Source organism: Mesoplodon densirostris, chromosome 10 (genome assembly GCF_025265405.1).
Source record: "Mesoplodon densirostris isolate mMesDen1 chromosome 10, mMesDen1 primary haplotype, whole genome shotgun sequence".
In the NCBI taxonomy this organism is placed as follows: domain Eukaryota; kingdom Metazoa; phylum Chordata; class Mammalia; order Artiodactyla; family Ziphiidae; genus Mesoplodon; species Mesoplodon densirostris.
Window position 1 is genome coordinate 67440323 of NC_082670.1, and position 21048 is coordinate 67461370.

A 21048-nucleotide genomic window follows, 5' to 3' on the forward strand; every position below is an offset into this window, starting at 1 on the left:
GAAAGAGAAGGGACACGTGGGGCTCAGGGCTGCCCCTCGCCACCCCCAGGGCTCCTCTCTGGCTTCGAGGCCGTGGCAGGGGCCATCCTCTCCCACACCTGGCCGCACCAGCTCTCCCTCAGGAAAGCCCTCCTCAGGAGGCTGGACCTTGCCGGCTTCCCCTCCCTCACACACACCACTCCCTGCTCTCCGTCCCTCTTCCCGGACAGCACGGGTGTCTGCATCCTGGTGCCAAGCACAGTACCCAGCACAGTCTGGAAGGACCAGAAAGGACTCAGAGCTGAGGCACGAAGGCCTGATAACACCACAGGGAGACCCTCCTCTCCTCAGAGAGCAAAACGCAGGTTGCACAGGTGGAGGGGCCTCAGTCCAGGCCAGGTTTGGCCGTGGGTTTTCTGGGCATTCCTGTGCCTCTATCTGCTCATGGGTGAGAGGAAAAGGCAGGTCTGGAGGATCACTCAGTGGCTGTGGGATCTAAAGCTCGGCAGGGGGCAGTCTAAGTGCTGGGGCTTGGCCTGACCCAGTAAGCCCCACGGGGAAGGCCCGCTCTCAGGAGCATCTGCGTCCCTGAGACAGTCAGTCCTGAAGCTGGGGAGCTGACACAAGAGCCACCTGGCCCAGAGCAGACACTTTCACTCCCCTGGCCCCTACTACGACCCCATCCTGACCTGGGTGTGACCCGAGGCAAGTCCTTGTCCCTCTCCGGGCCTCTACTCCCTCCACTGGAGAGCAGTGAGGTTTGACCACATGTGTGGTTTTGTTTTAGGCAGCAGAATCCTTTGTCTGAGCAGAGTCTAAGTCAGAAACCCAGCCCACTGAAAAGCAGAGGTGCTGAGGGAGATGGTGGGGGGTGAGCAGGCAGAGGACCCCTTCTCTGGCTCTTCACCATCAAGGCAGCTTCTCAGGAGAGCCCTGGACCACCTTGGGAGACGGGGGCCCCACTTGTGGCACTGGTCCAGGCCCCTTGGTTGGCACTCACTACCCAAGGACTCCTGCCCTTGCCAACGGCTGCCGGGCCTGTCACACCCGGGCCGTGGCCCATGTTTCTGGCTCTTCCAGTGCTCTGCCTGTTGTCCTGACAAGGGGTCTGATCCTGCAGGGCAGAGCTGGGCTCCACTGGGCTTTGGGAATTCAGGGAGTAAGTGCCCCCTCCAAGCTGCCCTGCTAGCTCCCTCACAGGAATGTTAGAAGAGGAAAAGGACATAAATCTGGAATGAGCTTAGAGACACACCAGCACTGAATGGGTGGCAGGGTAAGAGCATCTTGTCTAAATGCCTTATCTCCCCACATTCTCCTCAGAACTTAACACCTCCACATGACTTCCCTTCTTGGTTCCTTGCTGGGCAGGGTGTGGTTAGGGTGGCCCAGCAGCCTGACGGGCTGGCCCTGGGTGGCCACAGCTGGGGCAGGTACCTGCCTGGCTTCTGGGCTGGTCAGGGTGGTGGGCAGGACAAGGCAGACAGGGTGGGCATGGATCCTGTACCAACTCCTGACTATGAGCTCTCACTAACAGCCTGACCTTCCCCTCTCTAGCTTGGGCTGGAACTGTGGCAGTCACGAAAATGGGGAGACATGGTGTTATGGACTAATTGTGAACCGCCCCCTGAAATTCACATGCCGAGGCCCTAACCCCCAAAGTGATATTATTTGGAGCCAGGGCCCTTGGGAGGTAATGAGGGTTGGAAGAGGTCATGAGGGTAGGGCCCTCGTGATAGAATTAGTGATCTTATGAAAAGCGACACCAGAGAGCTTGCTTTTCTCTCTCTGCCATGTGAGGACACAAGAGGAGAGGGCCGTCCGCAAGCCAGGAAAAGGGTCCTCACCAGGAATGGAATTGGTTGGTACCGTGATCTTGGACTTTCTAGCCTCCCAGACTGTAAGGAATAAATGTTTAAGCTTCCCAGTCTATGGTGTCTTGTTATGGCAGCCTGAGGTGACTAATACCCATGCGGTTTCTCTTCCCCTAGATGAGGTCAAGCCAGGCAGAGATGGGGGCAGGACCGGGGAGATACACTAAGTCCCCTACATACGAACCTTCAAGTTGTGAACTTTCAGAGATGTGAACGTGTGTTCGCATGTCCAATTACGTTAGTTGGATTATGTTAGTTGGGTACCTAGGCTAACCTTGTTGGACTTTACGAACAAATTGGACTTATGAAAGCGCTCTCAGAATGGAACTTGTTCATATGTAGCGGACTTACTGTAGAAGGGGGGCAGATGCAAACTACAGAGGCAGGGAAAGCCTCTTAATATCTGGTTGGGAGCTAAAGATACTGTCCTTTTCACAGCCTCACAAGTTCTGGGGGAAATAATAGCAAGAAAAAGCCTAAGAAGTCAGTGTGTGCAGGAAGAGCAAAGCTCCTAAAAAATGATGAAATGAAGAGGGGAACCAATCAATGGAAAAAGAATGAAAATACGATGTTTCTGCTCAAGATGTGTCTCACATATGTATGTGTGAAAGATGGAGCCCAGCAGGTGGTCTCTCTTAATTCCTCCAGTATCTGTAGTAGTCTTCCCCTTATCCTTGGTTTTGCTTTCTGCAGTTTCATTTACCTGTAGTCAACCTCAGTGCAAAATCTTAAATGGAAAATTCCAGAAATAAACAATCCATAGGTTTTAAAGTACAAACTGTTCTGAGTGGCGTAATGAAATCTCACGCCATCTTGCTCTGTCCACCTGGGACGTGAACCATTGCTTTGTCCGGCATGTCCATGCTGTAATATGCTACCTACTACCTCGGTTACCAAATCAACTACCGTGGTATCACAGTGCTTGTGTTCAAGTAACCCTTATTCTACTTAATAATGGCCCCAAAATGCAACAGCAGTGATGCTGGCAATTCAGATACTCTCTTACTGTGCCTAATTTATAAATTAAACTTCATCATAGGTATGTATGTATAGGAAATAACATGGTATATATAGGGTTCTGTACTATCTGAGGTTTCAGGCATTCCACTGGGAGTCTTGGAACATATCCCCTGCAGATAAGGGGGGACTACTGTATTAAAAATTGTTTTCTTATAACTTATTTTTATTCTTCTTTAAAAAAATTTAAATTTTATTTATTTTTTCAGCATCTATATTTTTCCCTCAGGATTTATGCAATCTTGTGGTTGGAGTTCCTTCCTCAGCATTTGCACATTTAAATGAGATACTTCAAAAGCAGGAAGAATTTGTCTACAATCTTAACGTAAATTGGTGATTAAGCAGTTAAAAAAACAACCACCACAAAAAAAAAAAAAAAATTAACAAAAACCATCCATGTCCTAGCCAGAAAGTTAAAAATGGATTTCTGCAAGGTTGGAATAAAATGACCTTCAATTAAAGCTCCTCACTTAAAGACATGGAAGCAAAAGCTCTCTCTGCAGGCACAGCTCCACTCCAGGGAATGCACCGCCCTGCTGGGGGCCTGCATTTTCCCTGGGCCCACTCAGGCTAGAGGGTCTGTCCAACTCACTACCTTACCTGTGGAACTGACTTTAAGGGGATGCTTTTTTTCATGAAGAGATATTCGGGCCTCTGCTGTTTCTTCCCTGATAGGTCCATAGGCTTGCAGGAGATCTAATAAAATGAGGTTGGCCCCTGGCACCAGGATAGAAACAGAGAGCCCACCCTGCTTGGGTCACGCACCCCCCTGCATTAAGGTGGGAAGCCCTGGCACATACTCACTTGTCCAATCTTCTTCAAAGCAATGCAGGAAGTGGAATCCCACCATGATGAGGGCGTGCAAGGAAATGAGAGCTATGTACATCTGAAACAGGAAAGCAGTGCAGACGCCATTGTTGTGAGAACCTTCTGGCCGTGCAGGCTCCCGGGACGGGGTGCTCGGAACCTCCCATTCAGGAACACTTAGGCTGAGGACTGAGCAGGAGGGGGGCCAGAGAGGCATCTGGTGATTTCCCCACTGGTCCCCCACCCCCAGCCCTGGGTCTGAGGTGAGCGGCCATTCACTGGGAGCGTGTGGGACAAGAACAGAAACAAGCACGTGTCACCAGGTGTGACCTGGGCTGCCCTGGGGGCTCCAGGCCGGCTGCTGCTCCTCACTTGAAAGGTCAGGGCGCTGACTGCCATTGGCCCCTCCAGCCCTCAGGCCAGATACACTCTGCCTACCTGCAGCTGAGGGAGGGTTGCCGCCTTCTTTAACTACTTAGGTTGGACACTAGGCATGGAGGCCCAGAACAAGGCCCTTGCTTATAGCTAATCAACTTAGGTCAATTTTCTAGATGCTCAAGTGAAGGGCACAGGAACGGGCACTTGCTGAACCAAGGAGAGCTCTGGCAGAAAGGTGGAGGTCTGTGTGGCCAGGCACTATTCTGAACAGCAGCAAAGAACACTGTGAGTGCTGACAATTTTCGAAGGAACAGAGCTCTCCATTGCTTCACAGAGGGTGGGGCAGAATTCGGAAGCTGACTTACTGTAAACAGGACGAAGTACTTCTGGTTGTTCTCGCCAACACAGTTATTGACCCAGGGACAGTGGTGGTCCATCTTCCGAATGCACCGCTTACAAACACTGAAAGAGCCGCAAGGCAGATCTTTAGGGGGGTCCTCACGGAGGCGGGAGGGTCGAGGGGACTCAAAACCCATGCTGCTGCACCACTCCCGGCAAGGGGCCTCTAGGGCGCCACCCAATGTTTTGCTGCATGTGTGTTGCAAGGGGCTTGGAAGGCAGGGCCAGGACCTCCAGGATCACAATCATTCCAAACAAGGGACAGTTATCCACCTCCAAGGCCTCTTATCTTGTTTCACATAAAAACAGGCTGGAACTGACATGGCTGAGAAAGAGACTGCTCTCCTGAGGTAACAGTGGGCTGAGAATTTGGTTTACTGAGAGGACACAAAGAAGAAGCACTTTCAAAAACTTGACAGGATGAGATGGGATACAGCTGCTCCTAATTTCCCCCCAAAGACCAAAAACCTGACCAGGGAACCTCCCAGCGTGTGGCTGACAGAGAGAGTGCTAGAAGAGTTCAGAGTGGGGTCACGAGTGGTTCCTCACATGGCGGCAGGAAGTCCCCCTCTAAGGACCTTTCAACTCTAAGATAATAATATCCACTTAGCCCAAAACAGCAGAAAAGTCATTTGAGCTTAAGTGTTGATCAGAAATCCCACTAATTTGCAAATTACTAACTTGTTCTGGGATAATTTTTGGACTGAGACTGTTTGAAGCTTTGTTATTTGATAGCAAATGCCTTCCCCACCCCTTTTTGGACCATACAAGTAAGAATCTGAAACAAGAGCACAAGGCTAATGGAGCCTCAAAAGCAACTCCTCCCAAAGCTCAAGTCCAGGAAGACCCATTTGCCAATAGATGGGCTCATCAAAAATTGTTTCTTTATCAGTTCATTAAAATAGGCTCCCTAACATTTATCTTGGGGGCAGTATTTGTTCAAAACAGTTTGAAATACTATAAATACAAGCCTGGAAATAATAGAATTATATATAATTCTGACAGTCCCTTAGTTTACACCAGCTTTTCTTTCTAGTAGTTTCCATAACCAACTTTATCTCAGGTTCTTACTAAGGTGGGCTATGGTGGGTGGACCCTGGGGGAAGGGTTGGCTCAGGAGCCTGCTGAAGAGAAGGCTGCCTCGTGCTCACACACAGTGCTGGCTGAGCTCTGGCTGACCAACAGACAGGGCAGGGATGGTGCAGAAGGAGCTGTTCTGGCCATGGAGGCGAGCTGTTCCTAGACCGCAGGCCAGGAAGCACAGACCACTCTGAAGGAGGGTTCACCTGCACCCCAAGGGGGAGGCGTGGGCTTTTCTAAGCATGGCATGAGCTCTGGTGGCAAGGCAGACCTGGGTCCCCCCCTGCCCCCCACAGGACATGAGTACCGTTATAAGAGAAAGTGAGAACAGATGCTGGCTCAGGCGAGGGGTGGGGTCATTCTGGTCTCCACCCTTATTCTTCCCACAGCTTCAAGGGGTCATGATAACACAGGTGTATGGGGAATGGGCACATTTCAGAGATGCTGAGCCAGCTCCAGAAATCTCCTTGGGAGCCAGAAAGGCGGGGTAAGAAAAGGACGCATGAAAGGGGCATGGAGGGCAATAAAGAGAAGGCCAGGTACCAGCAACTCCACTACTTGATCAATCAATCTCTCTCTCACTCTGTGTATGTTACCAATTTGAATGAATGAATGAAAGAATAGGTAACACTTGTTCCCAGTGTACAGTCTTGAAAGTATAGACAAGTAGGCAGTAAAGCTCCCTGCGTTCTGGGCCTCAGCCAACACATTCCCACCATGGAACCACCCCTGTAGCCCATGTCTTGTATGTCCTTCCTCAGCTCTGGGGTTTCTTAATCCCCTCCCTGTCTGGGGAACTCCTGAGAGTAACCACCTCCCTGCTCTGGACTCTTGAGCAGTTTTTCTTCCACTTGTACTTCTTTGTAAAAGGGGTTTCAGGTGGGTGCTCTGAGGCAGTGTTTGCTCAGCAGCAGAGAGGTGCCAAATGGCCTGACATCCTCTGAAAGCTGTCTAAGAGATTAAGCAAATCTGTCCTCTGCTCTCCCCTCCCAGCCTCTCTGAAGAGGCCAGGTGTGAACCCTGGGAAGCTGGGTTTCACAATGGGCTGTTTCACTGGGCAGCCAAATTAGAACACTACTCATCCTTCTGGGAGCAGGCAGGAGTACAGCCCACTGAGAGCTGCAAAAGTTGTCCAGAGTGTTGGTCTCTGAGTTTCCTATTTGCAAAGACAGGAAATGCCAAGATGGCGCCTCTCCCTCCAGCTTAGAGTTGTTCAGAAGCGGGCTCCTGGGGCAGGTGGTAGTGCACGTGGGTGGTGGAGGTCCGTCCACGCATGTGGCAGGAGGCGCTGTTTAGAGGCTAACTGACCCACGGCTCACAAAACACCCAGCCTGAACGGCTCTGGGGCTGCGGCCAGGAGAACACCAAGGGCAAGGCCTGGTCCCTCAGTGGGCCAAGTGAAGGATGCTCCAGGCCCACGGGGTGACTGCCCACACCTGCCTGGCTATTTCATCTCAGGCACCAGCCCTCAGGGGGAGGAAGAAAAAATGTGAGCTTTCCACAACCCCTGACACCCCACTGGGAACCAGGCACCTCAGAGTCAGTCTTCTTCCCAGTCCCCACAGCACAGTGGGCTCACTGGTGTCCCCTCCCTAGACGCAGCCGGACAGCTCAAGCACAGCAGCCAGGGAAGGCTCCCAGAGGGCCCTTTCTCCACTCTTGCCTCCTGGCGAAATCCACCTTCCCTGGGCTCCTGCCTGCACTCCTCTCTTGCACCAACTCCAGTGTCTCCTGTGTGAGACGCTGTGGACACAGACATGTCCTAAGCATTCAATGGCAGTTGCTGAAAAGACCAAATGTCCTCAATGGAGGTATCTGGGGTGTTCCTACCTTCAGGGTTTCACAGGCCCCTCCCATTTTTGTTTGTTTGTTTGTTTTTTAATTTATTTTTGGCTGTGCGTGGGCTTTCTCTAGTTGCGGCAAGTAGGGGCTACTCTTTGCTGCGGCGTGTGGGCTTCTCATTGCGGTGGCTTCTCTTGTTGCAGAGCACGGACTCTAGGTGCGTGGGCTTCAGTAGTTGTGGCACGTGGACTTCAGTAGTTGCGGCACGTGAGCCCTAGAGCATGCAGGCTTCAGTAGTTGTGGCACACAGGCTCAGTAGTTGTGGCTCACGGGTTCTAGAGCACAGGGTCAGCAGTTGTGGCGCACAGGCTTAGCTGCTCCGCAGCATGTGGAATCTTCCCAGACCAGGGCTTGAACCCGTGTCCCCTGCATTGGCAGGAGGATTCTTAACCACTGCGCCACCAGGGAAGTCTCCCTCCCCCCCGCCCCCGCCTTTTTAAATCCTGGTTTTACAAGAGGGAGGATGCTTCTCTCCTTTTCCTCCAGGTTCCCTACCATTTTCAGTCCCCAGAGCACTTCCTTCGCAAGCTTGGAAGAGCCCAACAAGCTCACCGGATTGTGTGTATTCAGGTTCCCTGGGACTCATGTTCCCTCTCCAGGGAGGTACAAGGGCCCTTCCTTGGCACTCAGCCCCCAAGGAGCAGGCTGAGGTCCTCTTGCCCACCCTAAGTGATGGCCCTGTGACTCTCCCTACAGCGGCACCCACCAAACTGTATCACGGCAGACAAGTGCATCTGCCCTGCCTGGGCGGGAGGCCCCTGGATCAGGGGCATGTCCCATCCACCACTACAGCCCAAAGCCAAGGCTGGGGTCCCGCTTTAGCAAGGGTTGGAGGACTGAAGGCTCTGACACTATAGATGGGGAACTGGGCTCCACCACCTCAGGCTGGGATGCCACAGTAGAGGAAGAGAAAAAAACATAGCAAGGAGGTACCAAGGGGACCATGCTCCCCATATAGGTTTTCATCTCACACCTCATTCACTATGATTAAAATTATAAGCAAAAAAGGCATCTATAACATTCTGGCCCCAGCTCAGACAATGTGGGGTAAGGCAGTGCCCAAACAGGGTAAGGCCAGTGGAAAGAACACTTCTCTCAGATCACCACTTCGGGCTCTGGGCAAAGAAACTTAGCTTCTCCAAACCACCCTCTGTAGAACTAGCCCTGCTCTCTCAGGGTTAGAGATGATGTGTGTAAAATGCTTTAAAAGCAATGCTAGTGCAGTATAAATTTATCAGTAACTGACAAACAAGCTGGCAGGGGCCCTAAGCAGTCCCCAACTGTCTCATCTCAGTGTGTGTGTGTTTGTTGGGAGGTGGGGAGGGGTGTGAGGCTTTGCCAAGGTCAGAGGTCTCCACCGCCTGTGCAAGAAGAACCTAACACATAAGCCTAACACCTTGGCTGTCCCCGTTAGCATGACCCACCCACCCCAAGAATTTCCACAGGCTTCCATGATCCTCAATGCCAGGATGAAAGGAGCCTGCTTGGAAGGAAGACCCAGCCACGTACCACCAGGCTGGAAGGAACACCTACAAGTGCAAGGTCAGGGAATATTTGTGGTACCCATCAGAGCTCAGGGAAAAGTTTTAAATTCCATGACACTACTGGGAGGAGAGGAAGCAAAGAGCTGGGCACAGACACATGCCCCTTCACCTGAGCAGGAAGACTGACACCAACTTTCTCTAGCAGGGCAGCAGGCCCCTTGGCTCACCCAGTCACAAACCCAGCTCTGTTTGGTGTGCTGGGGATTCTGCTTATCCAAAACTATGGGTCCCCAGATGGCCTGGGTCACCACAAGCCATCACAAAGGAGCAGGTGTCAGCATACATTTCCTGACACAGGAACAGGCGACGCACAGGCATCCTCACTCAAGTTCATCTGAATCAGCAGCTCTTGTTTTGTTCAAGCTGATTTGTTTATTAGCACTCAAGAATACCTCCCTTGGATCATCCTGGGGAGAGAGGTGAGGAGGAGGTGGTGAGGAAGATGCCAGGCGGCGGAGGTTGCCAAGGGCTCAGGGAGGAAAGAGAAAAGAACCACTGTGGTCACCCAAGTTCTTTCTATGAAGTTCACACTTCCCTGTTTCTGGTTCAGCCTATGTAAACCCAGCACATCCCCAACGCTCACACATTCCTCCACTAACAGATAGATATTCATACTTAATCCTCACAAGCTAAGGAGGAACAACCCATTTTACAAAGGAGAAAGCTGAGGCTCTGAGAGATGTGGTGTCTGGCCCACAGTCTCCAGTGTGGCAGGGACAGCGCTGCCTTTCCAATGCTGACCTCTCCAACTTCAAGGCAGGAGCCTGCTCCACCACCCTGGAGGAATGTGCCCGGAGGAATCACATCACCCAGGGGATGAAAAGAGCTGGCTTCCCGAGCCTCGGGGTGGTAGGAAAAGGCTAGACTGATGCCTCCATCTCAGGCACAAGAAGAAAGCTTTGAATTAGTTTCTAATACAGATTTCAGAAACAAGCTGACCCAGACACAGAAAACCCCACAGGAGATGGCAGTTCCCATGGTCCCTGCCCAAGCTCCTTGGCCCTCACCCTTGAGAAGTGGCAACTCGCTGGGGAGGTCTCCAGATCGCTCTCTCAGACAGACAGAAAAAGATACAGAAAAATATGCATATGGTTATATCAAGTTACACAAGTCATCCCAAACTAGAGTTCTAGTGGAAAGAGCCCCAGACTTGGAGCCAGACACACCGGGAACCAATCCTGTCTCTCGTAGTCACTGGCTGTATGACCCTGGAGCAGCCACTTAACCGCCTTGAGCCTTAATTCCTCATCTAGGGAGGCTCATGACTATGGCAGAGCTATCTCTGGGGGTGACCATGGGGATGACGATGATGAGACAGGGTGGGCTGAGGTGCCTGAGACACAGCAGGTATTGGGAGCTGACCGTGGCATCTGGATGTTGAGACCGACTGCCCTCCTCCAAAAGGTGGGCAGTGCGGTCCGCACAGAAAAGCCACCTTTCAGCCACTCGGACCTCGCACAAAACCCAGATGCTTCCACAGCCTCAGGATAACGATACCTCCTGACATTAGGAGCCAGTTCATTCCTCCACAGCCCCTCCCCACCCTGAACACACGCTAGTGTGAAAAAGGGACTAAGCGACAGGTTCGTTATTTCTGTAATTTAGCATTTAAAGTTCTCATCATGATGAAGTGCAATATTTAGCTGGAGGTTTTTTTTGTCGAGAAGACTCAAAACAACAAAGAATTCTGAAAACCAAAAGGGGAAAACCACCACAGATAAAACAGGGAAATGGCTTTTTTGGCTGAACTCTACAACTGTCGGACCTCTAGAAGTTTTGTTTTAAAGAAAAGTCTTTCTTTTCTTTCAAGGACAACCCCTTCATTTCCCTATAAAATTTAAGTGAAATTGCACCTGCCCCCTAAATGTGTCAGGGGCTAGACATTCACAGAATGATTTCCTAAAGCTTTGTCTCACTTGCCCTTAATAAAGTAATAAAGCTGTGCGGTAGGAAGAGCAGGACTCCCCTCCATTTTACAGATTTGGAGACAAGGGTGGAGACAGGCAAGGGCCTGGGCAGGGCCCTCCGGCAAGTGTGGCGGAGCCAAGTGTCCTGAGCCCGAACCAAACACCCTTTCCTACCCTTGCCCTCCTGTGCAGGTGGGGATGGAGAGTCAATGTGGACACTCCGTGCCTAGAGCAGGGCACGTTCAGAAGTCCTGTTGCTGATGGCACCCGTGGAGGGAGGGCGAGGGCGGGGGCGCAGGGGGTGAGGAGGGGAGCCCAGGCGGGGGCAGTGTACCTGCAGTGGTGGGCTCGGTCAGGCTTGATGCTGCAGCATTTGGGACACTTGTACACCACCTGCCCAGGCTTCAGCTGTAAACTCTCGATGAATTCTTTAGTGGCATTTCCTTTGGGCACCGCCCCCTGTAAGAAAGAGGGGTGTCAGGGTCAGGCTAGGGGTTCCCTCAGTTCTGACACTCCACAGAGGCGATGGTCATTTGAAAGCAGCAATTCCACACACGGGGACAGGATATTTTCATCCCAACGACATGTGGGTTCTGTTCAGAGTTACGCCAATACCAATAATAAGTTATTGACAAAGAATTTCCCCAAAGAAAAGTGAATGATTTTCTACACTGGACAGTTACATTGTTCCCGATGATCTTCCATTTTCATTTTACTAACATGGTTCTCATTGAATGCATCCTTTCCTATGTAAATATTACAGTGAGGATTTGACTCATCAACTACTATTTTGATTTACATTAGATTTCCCAGTGACAGTTTCGGTCTTTGTGAATTTTCATTGGTGAGCATCACATTTAATAGTCCAGTTTTCCCAGGTCATAATTCACAGCTCTGAATGTTATTGGATTCTGTTTAAACTGGAATCAAGTTTTATTTTATTTTTTACCAGTACTATTGTTATGGATTGGTAATCTGTGTTTAGTTCTTATGAATCCACAAGCAACTATGAGCCACTGCCCTAAGATATTCAAGTGCTCTCCACACCAAGATGCTGAAAACCAGACGTGACTCAGGATAATGATCACCTCTGTGGTGGTGAGGAGGCTGGGAGTGGAATGAAGTGGGGGTGGAGGGGGATGGGGCATATAAAGAGGCTAACCTGTCTTTGTAACGTTTTTGTTTTTGTTTTGTTTTGGGTTTTTTTGTGGTACGCGGGCCTCTCACTGCTGTGGCCTCTCCCGTTGCGGAGCACAGGCTCTGGACGCGCAGGCTCAGCGGCCATGGCTCACAGGCCCAGCCGCTCCACAGCATGTGGGATCTTCCCGGACCGGGGCACGAACCCGTGTCCCCTGCATCGGCAGGCGGACTTTCAACCACTGCGCCACCAGGGAAGCCCTCACTGAATTTTTAGTTCACGGTTCTCTGGCACCTGTTGCCTCCATACCACAGAACTGCTCCCACTAGGTCAACAAGCAACTCCCTGTGGCCAAATCCAAAGGTCAGTTCCCAGCCCTCATCTTGCTTGGGTCTCCTCACGCCCACCACTGCCTCCTCCTGTCACTCTCTTGTGACTGCTCCATGCCCTCTTGGTCTCCACCTGCCTCTAGGGCTATGCCTCTCTCACTCTCCTGCCCATCCTGGACATGGGTGATCCTTGGGGCTCCACTACTAGCCCTCTTCCCTGTTCATCCTGCATTCCCCAGACACTCTTCCTCTATCACCAGCTCCAGCTCAGACCTCTTTTGGGGATGAAGATGTTTCTACCTGGTTGTTCAAAAGGCATTAAAACAAAATAAAACAAACCCCCAAAATTCAACTTGGTAGAACTGAACCCATTACTTTCTCCACAAACTGTACTTCCTATTCTCCCCTCCCTGGCTCATGAGACATCATCTACCCGGTCACCTGGGGTGGAAACCCAGTAGTCATCTCCAGCTCTCCTAACCCTCTGCCCCACACTCCCACCCACTCCACCAACTTAATATGGCCCCAAATGATGCCTTGAATCCAATGTTCTCCCCTCCATGCCACTCTCACAGCCTTAGTTGAGCCCCATCATCGTGTGCCCCAGACACTACAGTCCCCCAGGACTTCCTGCCTCCAGTCTATCCCTGTATCCTGCAGCCTCACCTCTATCCTTTCTCCCCACTATTTTCCAGAGTAAACTTTCTCAAATGTGAATCTGATCACGTTATTCCCCTTGCCTAAAAGCCTTCCCCGGCTCCCTAGAGCCTTCACATGGTACAGAGTCCAAGCTCCTGGGCAGGGCTCAGGCAAGGCCACCAAGATCCAGCCCTGAACCACCCTTCCAGTGTCACCTCCCTCCCCTGACAGTCCCACCCTGTGGACTACCTGGAGTTTCCCAGAGGCTCTGTGCTCTCCAAGTCTTCCTCTTGTGCTCTTAGGGACCCATATGAGCACCTCCCCTCCAGCCTGTCAGGCACATCCTTGTCTCCTGCACCTACAACAAACCCACTCAGGGATCACATCCTCTGCCTTCTTTCTAATGGCCCCAGGCTACACCCAAGACAGAACCCATCACTCGGTCTTTGTGCTAGATAGCTTGTGTTTGTCTTATAACACGTATCATTTAAGTATACACTGATCTCTCCTACATGATTGTAAGTTCCTGGAGGACAGAGACAATGTCTTTAATTTGTAGCCCAATGAATTGCCCAGGGCCTGGCATGGAGCAAGTCTTCAATAAATCCAAGCTGAATAACAGTGATGATACAACAGACATTTATTGATTGCTTATACGCCAGGCACAGTTCCAAGGGCTTTACTGTACTTTGTCAATTAATTCTGACAATAAACCTATGAGGCAGAGACTATGATATTCCTCATATTATAGATGTGGTAACTAAAGCAGAGAAGTTAAGCAACTTCCCAAGATCACATGACTAACAGGTGGCGGTGGCAGGATTCAGACCCAAGTGTAGAATCTATGCCTCTATCAGAAGACAACTTACATATTTTATTATTTTTTAATTTTTTAATCTTTTTGGGTGCATTGGGTCTTTGTTGCTGCATGCGGGCTTTCTCTAGCTGTGGCGAGCTGGGACTACTCTTCATTGCGGTGCACTGGCTTCTCATTGCAGTGGCTTCTCTTGTGGAGCACGGGCTCTAGCTGTACTCTAGAGCCCTACTGAAGCAGCCTTCAGTAGTAGGTGCGCAGGCTTCAGTAGTTGTGGCACATGGGCTCAGTAGTTGTGGCTTGCGGGCTCTAGAGTGCAGGCTCAATAGTTGTGGCACACAGGCTTAGTTGCTCCGTGGCATGTGGGATCTTCCCCAACCAGGGATCGATCCCATGTGCCCTGCATTGGCAGGCGGATTCTTAACCACTGTGCCACGAGGGAAGCCCCCAAATTACGTTTCTATTTCTATTAAGTGACTGAAGAGGGTTTTCTTTTTAATTGCCCTGATGCCATAATATCATTCTCCTGCGAAGAACTGTATAACTACACAAACATTAAGACTGAAATAGGCCCAAGATAACAAGGCCTGTTTCAATTAGTATCCGGGCTAATATGATGATGTAAAAAGGACACACTTGGAAAGGGGTGGAGACAGGTTCCAAAGAAGCACCAATGATTCCATTTATTTCAAGCAACAAGTATGAAAACTTGCTTAAACTGTTTCAGGGGCCATGGGATCACAGCATGAGCACACCTGCTGCTCTAGGCAGAAACTCTCCCTCTCATAGCTCTGCCAGGAACAGGTGACCAGGAACAGGTGACCAGCCCCAGGCCTGTGTCAAAAGGCCACCTGTCTCCTCCACAGAAAAGTAGGGGGTTGGTAACCCCCAAATTGGTCACCCTCTCCTCTCTGGAGCTAGAAAGATGTTCCGGTCAGTGTTTATGGATTACTCAGTGGCAGGTAAGAGAAACTGCCTGGCACCAGGCAGAGTGCAGCACCCTCCTCAAATGAACCCTGAGGCAAGTCCCTGACCTGATCCAGGGAATGTGTCAACACCTTTGGGCAAAGTGTGCGAGGCCCTTCTCTGGCTGCACGCAGCACCCCGCACATTACACGGCACACTGCAGGATGACCCGGTGCTATTCGTCCTATGCTCCCACGGACCTGACATCATCCTGCCATCGTACTGGCTCGAGTAAATACTCACTGATTCTGTACACAGTTGTGCTCAGTAAGGTCACGGAGAGAGACTCCAGAAGGGATTACCAACTGCATGTTGAAGTGAGTCCTGTTATTCCGGTTTGGGCAGCTGAAACTCCAATCACTGGCCTGCAGTGGTCTCAGATAGTCATGTGAGGTCTGTTTATAGCAAGGTGTTCACAGGGTGGGATTCAAAGGCAGGGAGGGGCACTGGCAGGCAGATAGATGAATTTTCTTTCCCTTAACAATGTGGTTAAATTGAATTCATTTATATTCCTCTTGTTCTCAAATCTCAGATTTGAGATAATTTACAATGAGGTTAATAAACGATTAGGTCCAAAGAAAGTAGGGGCAAAAAAAAAAAAAAAAGCTGATCATAGGGTTGACACAACTGCTGTGATCGTGTAGTGCTTGGCTTTGGGCTTTCAGCAGCCGGGACAAAAAGAAACAAGCTCTCAGCTTTAAGCACCTTCTGGGAGACAGGCGTTGTCCCAGATCTAAATTTTAAATGGAATCCTTCAGGATTCCTGAGGGGGTTCCCCGGATGAGGAATTAAAATGTATTTATAACTGGAAAAGGTCAGGTGGTGAATTGGGATGGGGCGGGGAGACAGAGCAGGTATCAAGGTCAGAAACAGTTCCTGAGCCCAGGTTGCCTTCAAGAGGCTGCCTCCTCCAGGCAAGCGGAGCCACTCTCGACCTCGCGTCGTTTCAAGTGTTTCAGGAACACAGAAAGCTCCTTTGAAGACATTACACAACCTCAGAGCAGGCAAGGAGAGGGCAGCCTGAAATCAAACACCAGTCTGACTCGCGCGCCTGCCCACACGACGCCACCTCCAGGCCAGCACACCTGCCAAGTGAGGTACGGCGCCCCTCTGTCCACCTGCCCCCTTCCCTCCTCTTACAGGCCTGTCTATCCCTTTCACCCCATTTCTCAAATGGGAGTTCCACCTCCAAGTCATTTCTTTCTTCCCTTTCCTGCTCAAACTCTTTGTGGACCCACTTACTACTATGTTGGAGTAAATGACTGCTAAATGGTCCAGAAAGCTGTAGTGGTTGCAACTGTTCTGATGTTACATTTGGAATAAGAATTTCAAAGCTGAAAGGGCTACCAGTAACTGTCTGGGGGAGACTGCAGGAGTTTTTTGTTTGTTTTTTGTTTTTGTTTTTGTTTTACTAGTAATATTAACAAACCAAAATGATATACAACGCATACATTGTTATACATTGTTTATAACTTCCGGACATAAACTTTTCTGAAAAATTATACACAACATGAATTCTTGAGATACAAAACATTACAATCCTATTAGGGAACTCCTTAGAATCCTGCAGTGATGCCTTTTTAAAAACAGACTCTACCTGCAATGTTAATAAGGAACCCCTAATTGACTTGCTTTCAGTGTGAGATCTGGGCTCCCCAACTCCATCCCTTGGAAGCCCAGGGTGTCTCAGGGGTCCCTTCCTCTGCAGCCCCACCTCTCTCTGTTTTGTGTGCTGGGTTTTGTATAAGATGTCACATGTTGGCAGTGGGGAGAGGCAAGTGGCAGCATGAAGAGTCTGAGATGGGGCAGGTCTGCAGGGCATGCTTTGAGTTGCTCCCCTTACTAATGGTAGATATTTGACAGACGCTTTATTTTTTTGCCCCATTTTCTTTCAGGCCAACAGCAAAACACACCTATGAGAAGCTGTACGGTGTTTGGGATATAGTCTGTGGCTCTCATTTGGGATTGGAAGCCAAGCAACATACAGTGAGAATCACTCTCTCCTGCATCCAACTGCAAGGGGCCAGACTGAGGAAGACCCTGGAGAGGGCACAACATGGAGGTCAAAGAACACATGTGTGTGAGGGTAGCAGGAAGGCCAGGGCAGAAGCCTCTTCTCCCTCCCCCCGACATCCAGTTCCCTGATTCACATGCCTTCTAGAAACCAGTAAACTCCACACTCTACTCTGATCCCAACTCCCCACCAGCCCCAGACCTGGCTGGCTACTGCCCAGCTAGCACTCCTGCTTACATGTAACAGAGACACAGTTTGGCCAGAATAGAAGTCTTGATTTCTCCTCCAAAATCTGTTCTCCCCAGACTCTCCCATTCAATAGAGGGGACCAGCAAATCTCCCAACTACTCCAGCCAAGACTCTGGAAGGCACACTCTCTGATCCCTCTCCCCTTTTGTCACTCTTCTGAATGGCGGTTCTCAGACCTGGATGAATATGAGGGATACCTGGGAGCTTTAAAGCACCCCAATCCCAGGGCCCCATCCCAGACCAATTAGAGTAGAATCTCTGGGGATGGGGCCCAAGGCATCAGTACTTTTCGGAAGCCCCTCAAGGGATTCTAATATGCAGCCAGGCCTGAGCATTAGGGGCTTAAAATATATTCCAAATCCAAAAGTTTCTCTCCCCCAGCCTCACCGCTCCCACCTTGGTCTGAGCTGCCACCACATCTTGCGTGGCCCACTGCGATAACTCTCATCTTCCTGCTTCTATTTGCCCCACCTCAGAACCCTATCCCAAGCACAAGGCAGTGTCTTTTTTTTTTTTTTTTTTTTTTTTTTGTGGTATGCGGGCCTCTCACTGTTGTGGCCTCTCCCGCTGCGGAGCACAGGCTCCGGACGCGCCAGCTCAGCAGCCATGGCTCACGGGCCCAGTCGCTCCGCGGCATGTGGGATCCTCCCAGACCGGGGCACGAACCCGTGTCCCCTGCATCGGCAGGCAGACTCTCAACCACTGCGCCACCAGGGAAGCCCAAGGCAGTGTCTTTTTAAAAATCAGGTCACATCATGCCTCTCTGATGGCTTCTCACTGTACAGTAGAGACCAAGGTTCTCACGAGGCCGACAGGTCGTGCCCGGCCTGGCTTCTGCAGCCCTCCCCACCTCTTCCAGCCCCTCTCGCCTCCACTCACCATGCTCCGGTCACCCTGGTCTGAGTCCTGTTTCTCAAAGACGCCAAGAACGCTCCTATCTCTGGGCCTTTGTACCTCTCCTCTGCCTGCAAGGCACTGCCCTCTGACCTTCACCTGCCTGACCTACCCCTTCATGTTATTTAGGCCTCAGCTCAAGTGGCATCGCCTCAGGGGTCCTTCTCAGATCATCTTCATTTAAATAGTCCTCCTGGGACTTCCCTGGTGGTGCAGTGGTTAAGAATCCGCCTGCCAATGCAGGGGAAACAGATTCGAGCCCTGGCTCGGGAAGATCCCACATGCCGCGGAGCAACTAAGCCCGTGCGCCACAACTACTGAAGCCCGCGCACCTAGAGCCCGCGAGCCACAACTGCTGAAGCCCATGTGCCACAACTACTGACGCCTACTCACCTAGAGCCCATGCTCTGCAACAAGAGAAGCCACCGCAATGAGAAGCTGGCGCACCTCAACAAAGAGTAGCCCCTGCTCGCCGCAACTAGAGAAAGCCTGTGCACAGCAATGAAGACCCAACGCAGCCAAAAATAAATTAATTAATTAATTAAAACAAAACCAAACCACTATGAGCTTTCAGGAGTTCCCTGGTGGCCTAGTGATTAGGATTCTGGAAAAATAAAATAAAATAAAATTAAATTAAATTAAAATAAAAAATAAGTAAGTAAATAAATAAATAGTCCTCCTTCGCCCCAGAAAAGTCACTACCACAGCCCCTGGATCACACGGTTTTGCTGTCTTTAAAGCCCTTTTCGACTTCTGAAATTACCTTGTTCCATCACGTCTTTACTGCCTGACGTCCTACGCTAGGATATGGGCAGCAGTAAGGCAGGGATTGTGGTCTGTCTTGCTCACAGCTGTATCCACTGCTCAGAAGGACCCTCTCACATAGTAGGTACTCAATAAACACGGCACTCATTTTGTCCCACTCCTCAGTGCCCCCAGGGCTCCTCCTCACTGCTGCCACGGTGATCCTTGTAAAATGACAATCTGATCTCATCACTCTTTTAAAATCCTCAGGGGCTCTCGCCGGCCCCATTTTCCAACTCCTACCCCACTTCTTTGGCACTCTGGCCACATCACCAAACCAAACCCATTCTCCTAAGTTCCTACCACTCCAAACAACCACACTCCTGCATTCCTGTGTCTCTGTTTATGCTGCTCCCTCTGCCTGGACTGCTGTCAGTGTCTTCCTGCCCTATCATCCTCCACCTTCCCTACCTATGTACACTGTTCTGACAAGAACTGGCCTGGGCATCACCTCCTCCAGGCAGCCACCCCTGCCTAGACTGGTTAATTTTTGTTCTTCCACAGCAACTTGTGCTTCCTTCTGCCACAGCCTTCATCAGACAGAGGGCACCTTGAGAGAAGGAAGAGTGCCTGGGGCTCAGCAGACACTAAATTATAAGCTGAGGCAAATAATGTCTTTCACTCTTGTATCCCCAATAGCAAGGGCACCATAAAGATTTCTGAATGAACCCTTAATTTGTTTCCATATCATCAAATTGATGCTGCTGAGGAAAACTGTTTATACCCTGTGTTTCAGGGCACTTATAACCATGTACTTCATTTCCTTCAGGTGACAGCTGTTCAACAATCCTACGAGCAGCTCTAACACTGGGCCAGCAGGCCCCTGCCTGCCAGTGTGTGTGATCTCTCCAGGCACGTGCGTGAGAAGAGGCGCCATATGGGCCGGTCACTGACTCGTGATTGAGCCGGGAAAGTGGCTTTCCCTAGGGACGGATTAATAATCCACCACCTGAACCAGCAGGAAATGGAGCCCTCCGAGAAGGGAACTAGCTCAGAACTCAGCATATGTACTGTGCTTTCCCCGGGACTCACAGAAGCGAAATCTGTGTGGCCAGTGCATTGCCACTTGCAGTGCTTTCCCTTTCTTAATTTAAACACACTCATCCCACGTACTGAAACAATTAAGCCATAGGAAGTCTCTATCAAATAAGGCTCTCTCTCACTTTTCCCATACAAGATAATGAGCAGGAACGGAGAATTTAATACTCAACAGCCACTTGCACAGCTTGGTATATTTAGCTAAGTCATCAGGCAGAAAACCATGGCTTTACCCACAGATACTCACCAAGAGGCACTTGCTAGGGCCTGAAACAGGCTTATCCAGCTTTTCAGGGAAAGATGAGCCTCGCCCAAACAAGGTAAAGGCCACTGTCCTGCAGGTTCCTGGAACTGGATAGGGCTTTAATTTCAGCTTCACCTCGCTCCAGTCCTATCTGCACTGGGAGGCCCCATCCTGATCCAACCCCCAGCATGCTTTCCACTAGGATCATCTGGCCCCAGCCTCGTGGTTTTCTCACTGTGCCTTTCTAACTAGAGGCTAAGCCTCCTCTAGATCAAACTCCTCCCGTGGTAGGCTCAATTAATGCAGACACCTACGTACAGAAAGCATCATTCAACCAAGACAGGCTGTGGTACAGATGGGGTCCCCTCGGTGGGGTCTGAGTCCACTTTCCCACCCCAGCCCTGGCCCTCCTATTCTCCACATTCCCAAGGTCAGGGGGCACATGCAGGCTGCGGCCATGCCAGGGCCAGAGGAGGAGAGTGTGGGCTGGTCAAAACAAGCCCAGACATACTCACGGGGTCCGTCAACATGGCCCGGCAGTGGGAAGCCAGGGCCAAGAAGGCCAGCAGGTTGAACATAATTCCATTGATGATGCTGTACACGTAGTCTCGGGATGGAATCAGCATGACAAAGAGGACCACAAACTCCGCATAGAGGACCAGAAACCAGGTGACAACGGCACAGGCAATGCCACAGCCATCGCGGATAAACCACATGGTTCCCACAGGACTGGGGTGGGGAGGTGGGACACACTTCTCCGGCTGGAGGTATTCTGGCTTCCGCTCAATGTCTCGGAAGTGGTGGGTGGGGATAAGCATCATAAGCTATTCTGTCCATACTGGCATCTGGAAGAGAGAAAAAAGAACCCAGAAATTTGGTGTGGTCTTGTCATCAAGGAGACTTGACAAAATCACCTTTCCAAAGCGAGCCATGAGTATCTATGTGTGAACTTCTTGCAGAAAAGCTGCCTAAACCTTCTGTTCATTTCCAATGTGAGTTCTTGTCCCTACTTCTGAAAGCTAAGCTAGCCTTGGTGAAACAGGGCCACCTTGCCCAAAGCCTTCACATGACAGATCAAGAAAGGGGAGGCTTCAA

At 50.6% G+C, this 21048-nt stretch overlaps 1 protein-coding gene across 8 annotated transcripts in view; it reads right to left on the reverse strand.

Moving 5' to 3' along the window:
• Positions 1-21048, reverse strand: part of ZDHHC3 (zinc finger DHHC-type palmitoyltransferase 3) — a 55923-nt gene that overhangs the window by 18330 nt on the left and 16545 nt on the right. For all 8 annotated transcript variants that reach the window (XM_060109550.1, XM_060109552.1, XM_060109551.1 and 5 more), the window contains 4 exons: positions 20469-20798; positions 11159-11283; positions 4418-4514; positions 3672-3753 (listed from right to left, as the gene is read on the reverse strand). In XM_060109550.1, the coding sequence (XP_059965533.1) occupies positions 3672-3753; positions 4418-4514; positions 11159-11283; positions 20469-20774 (610 nt within the window). In that variant the 5' untranslated portion in view covers positions 20775-20798. The remainder of the gene's footprint in view (positions 1-3671; positions 3754-4417; positions 4515-11158; positions 11284-20468; positions 20799-21048) is intronic.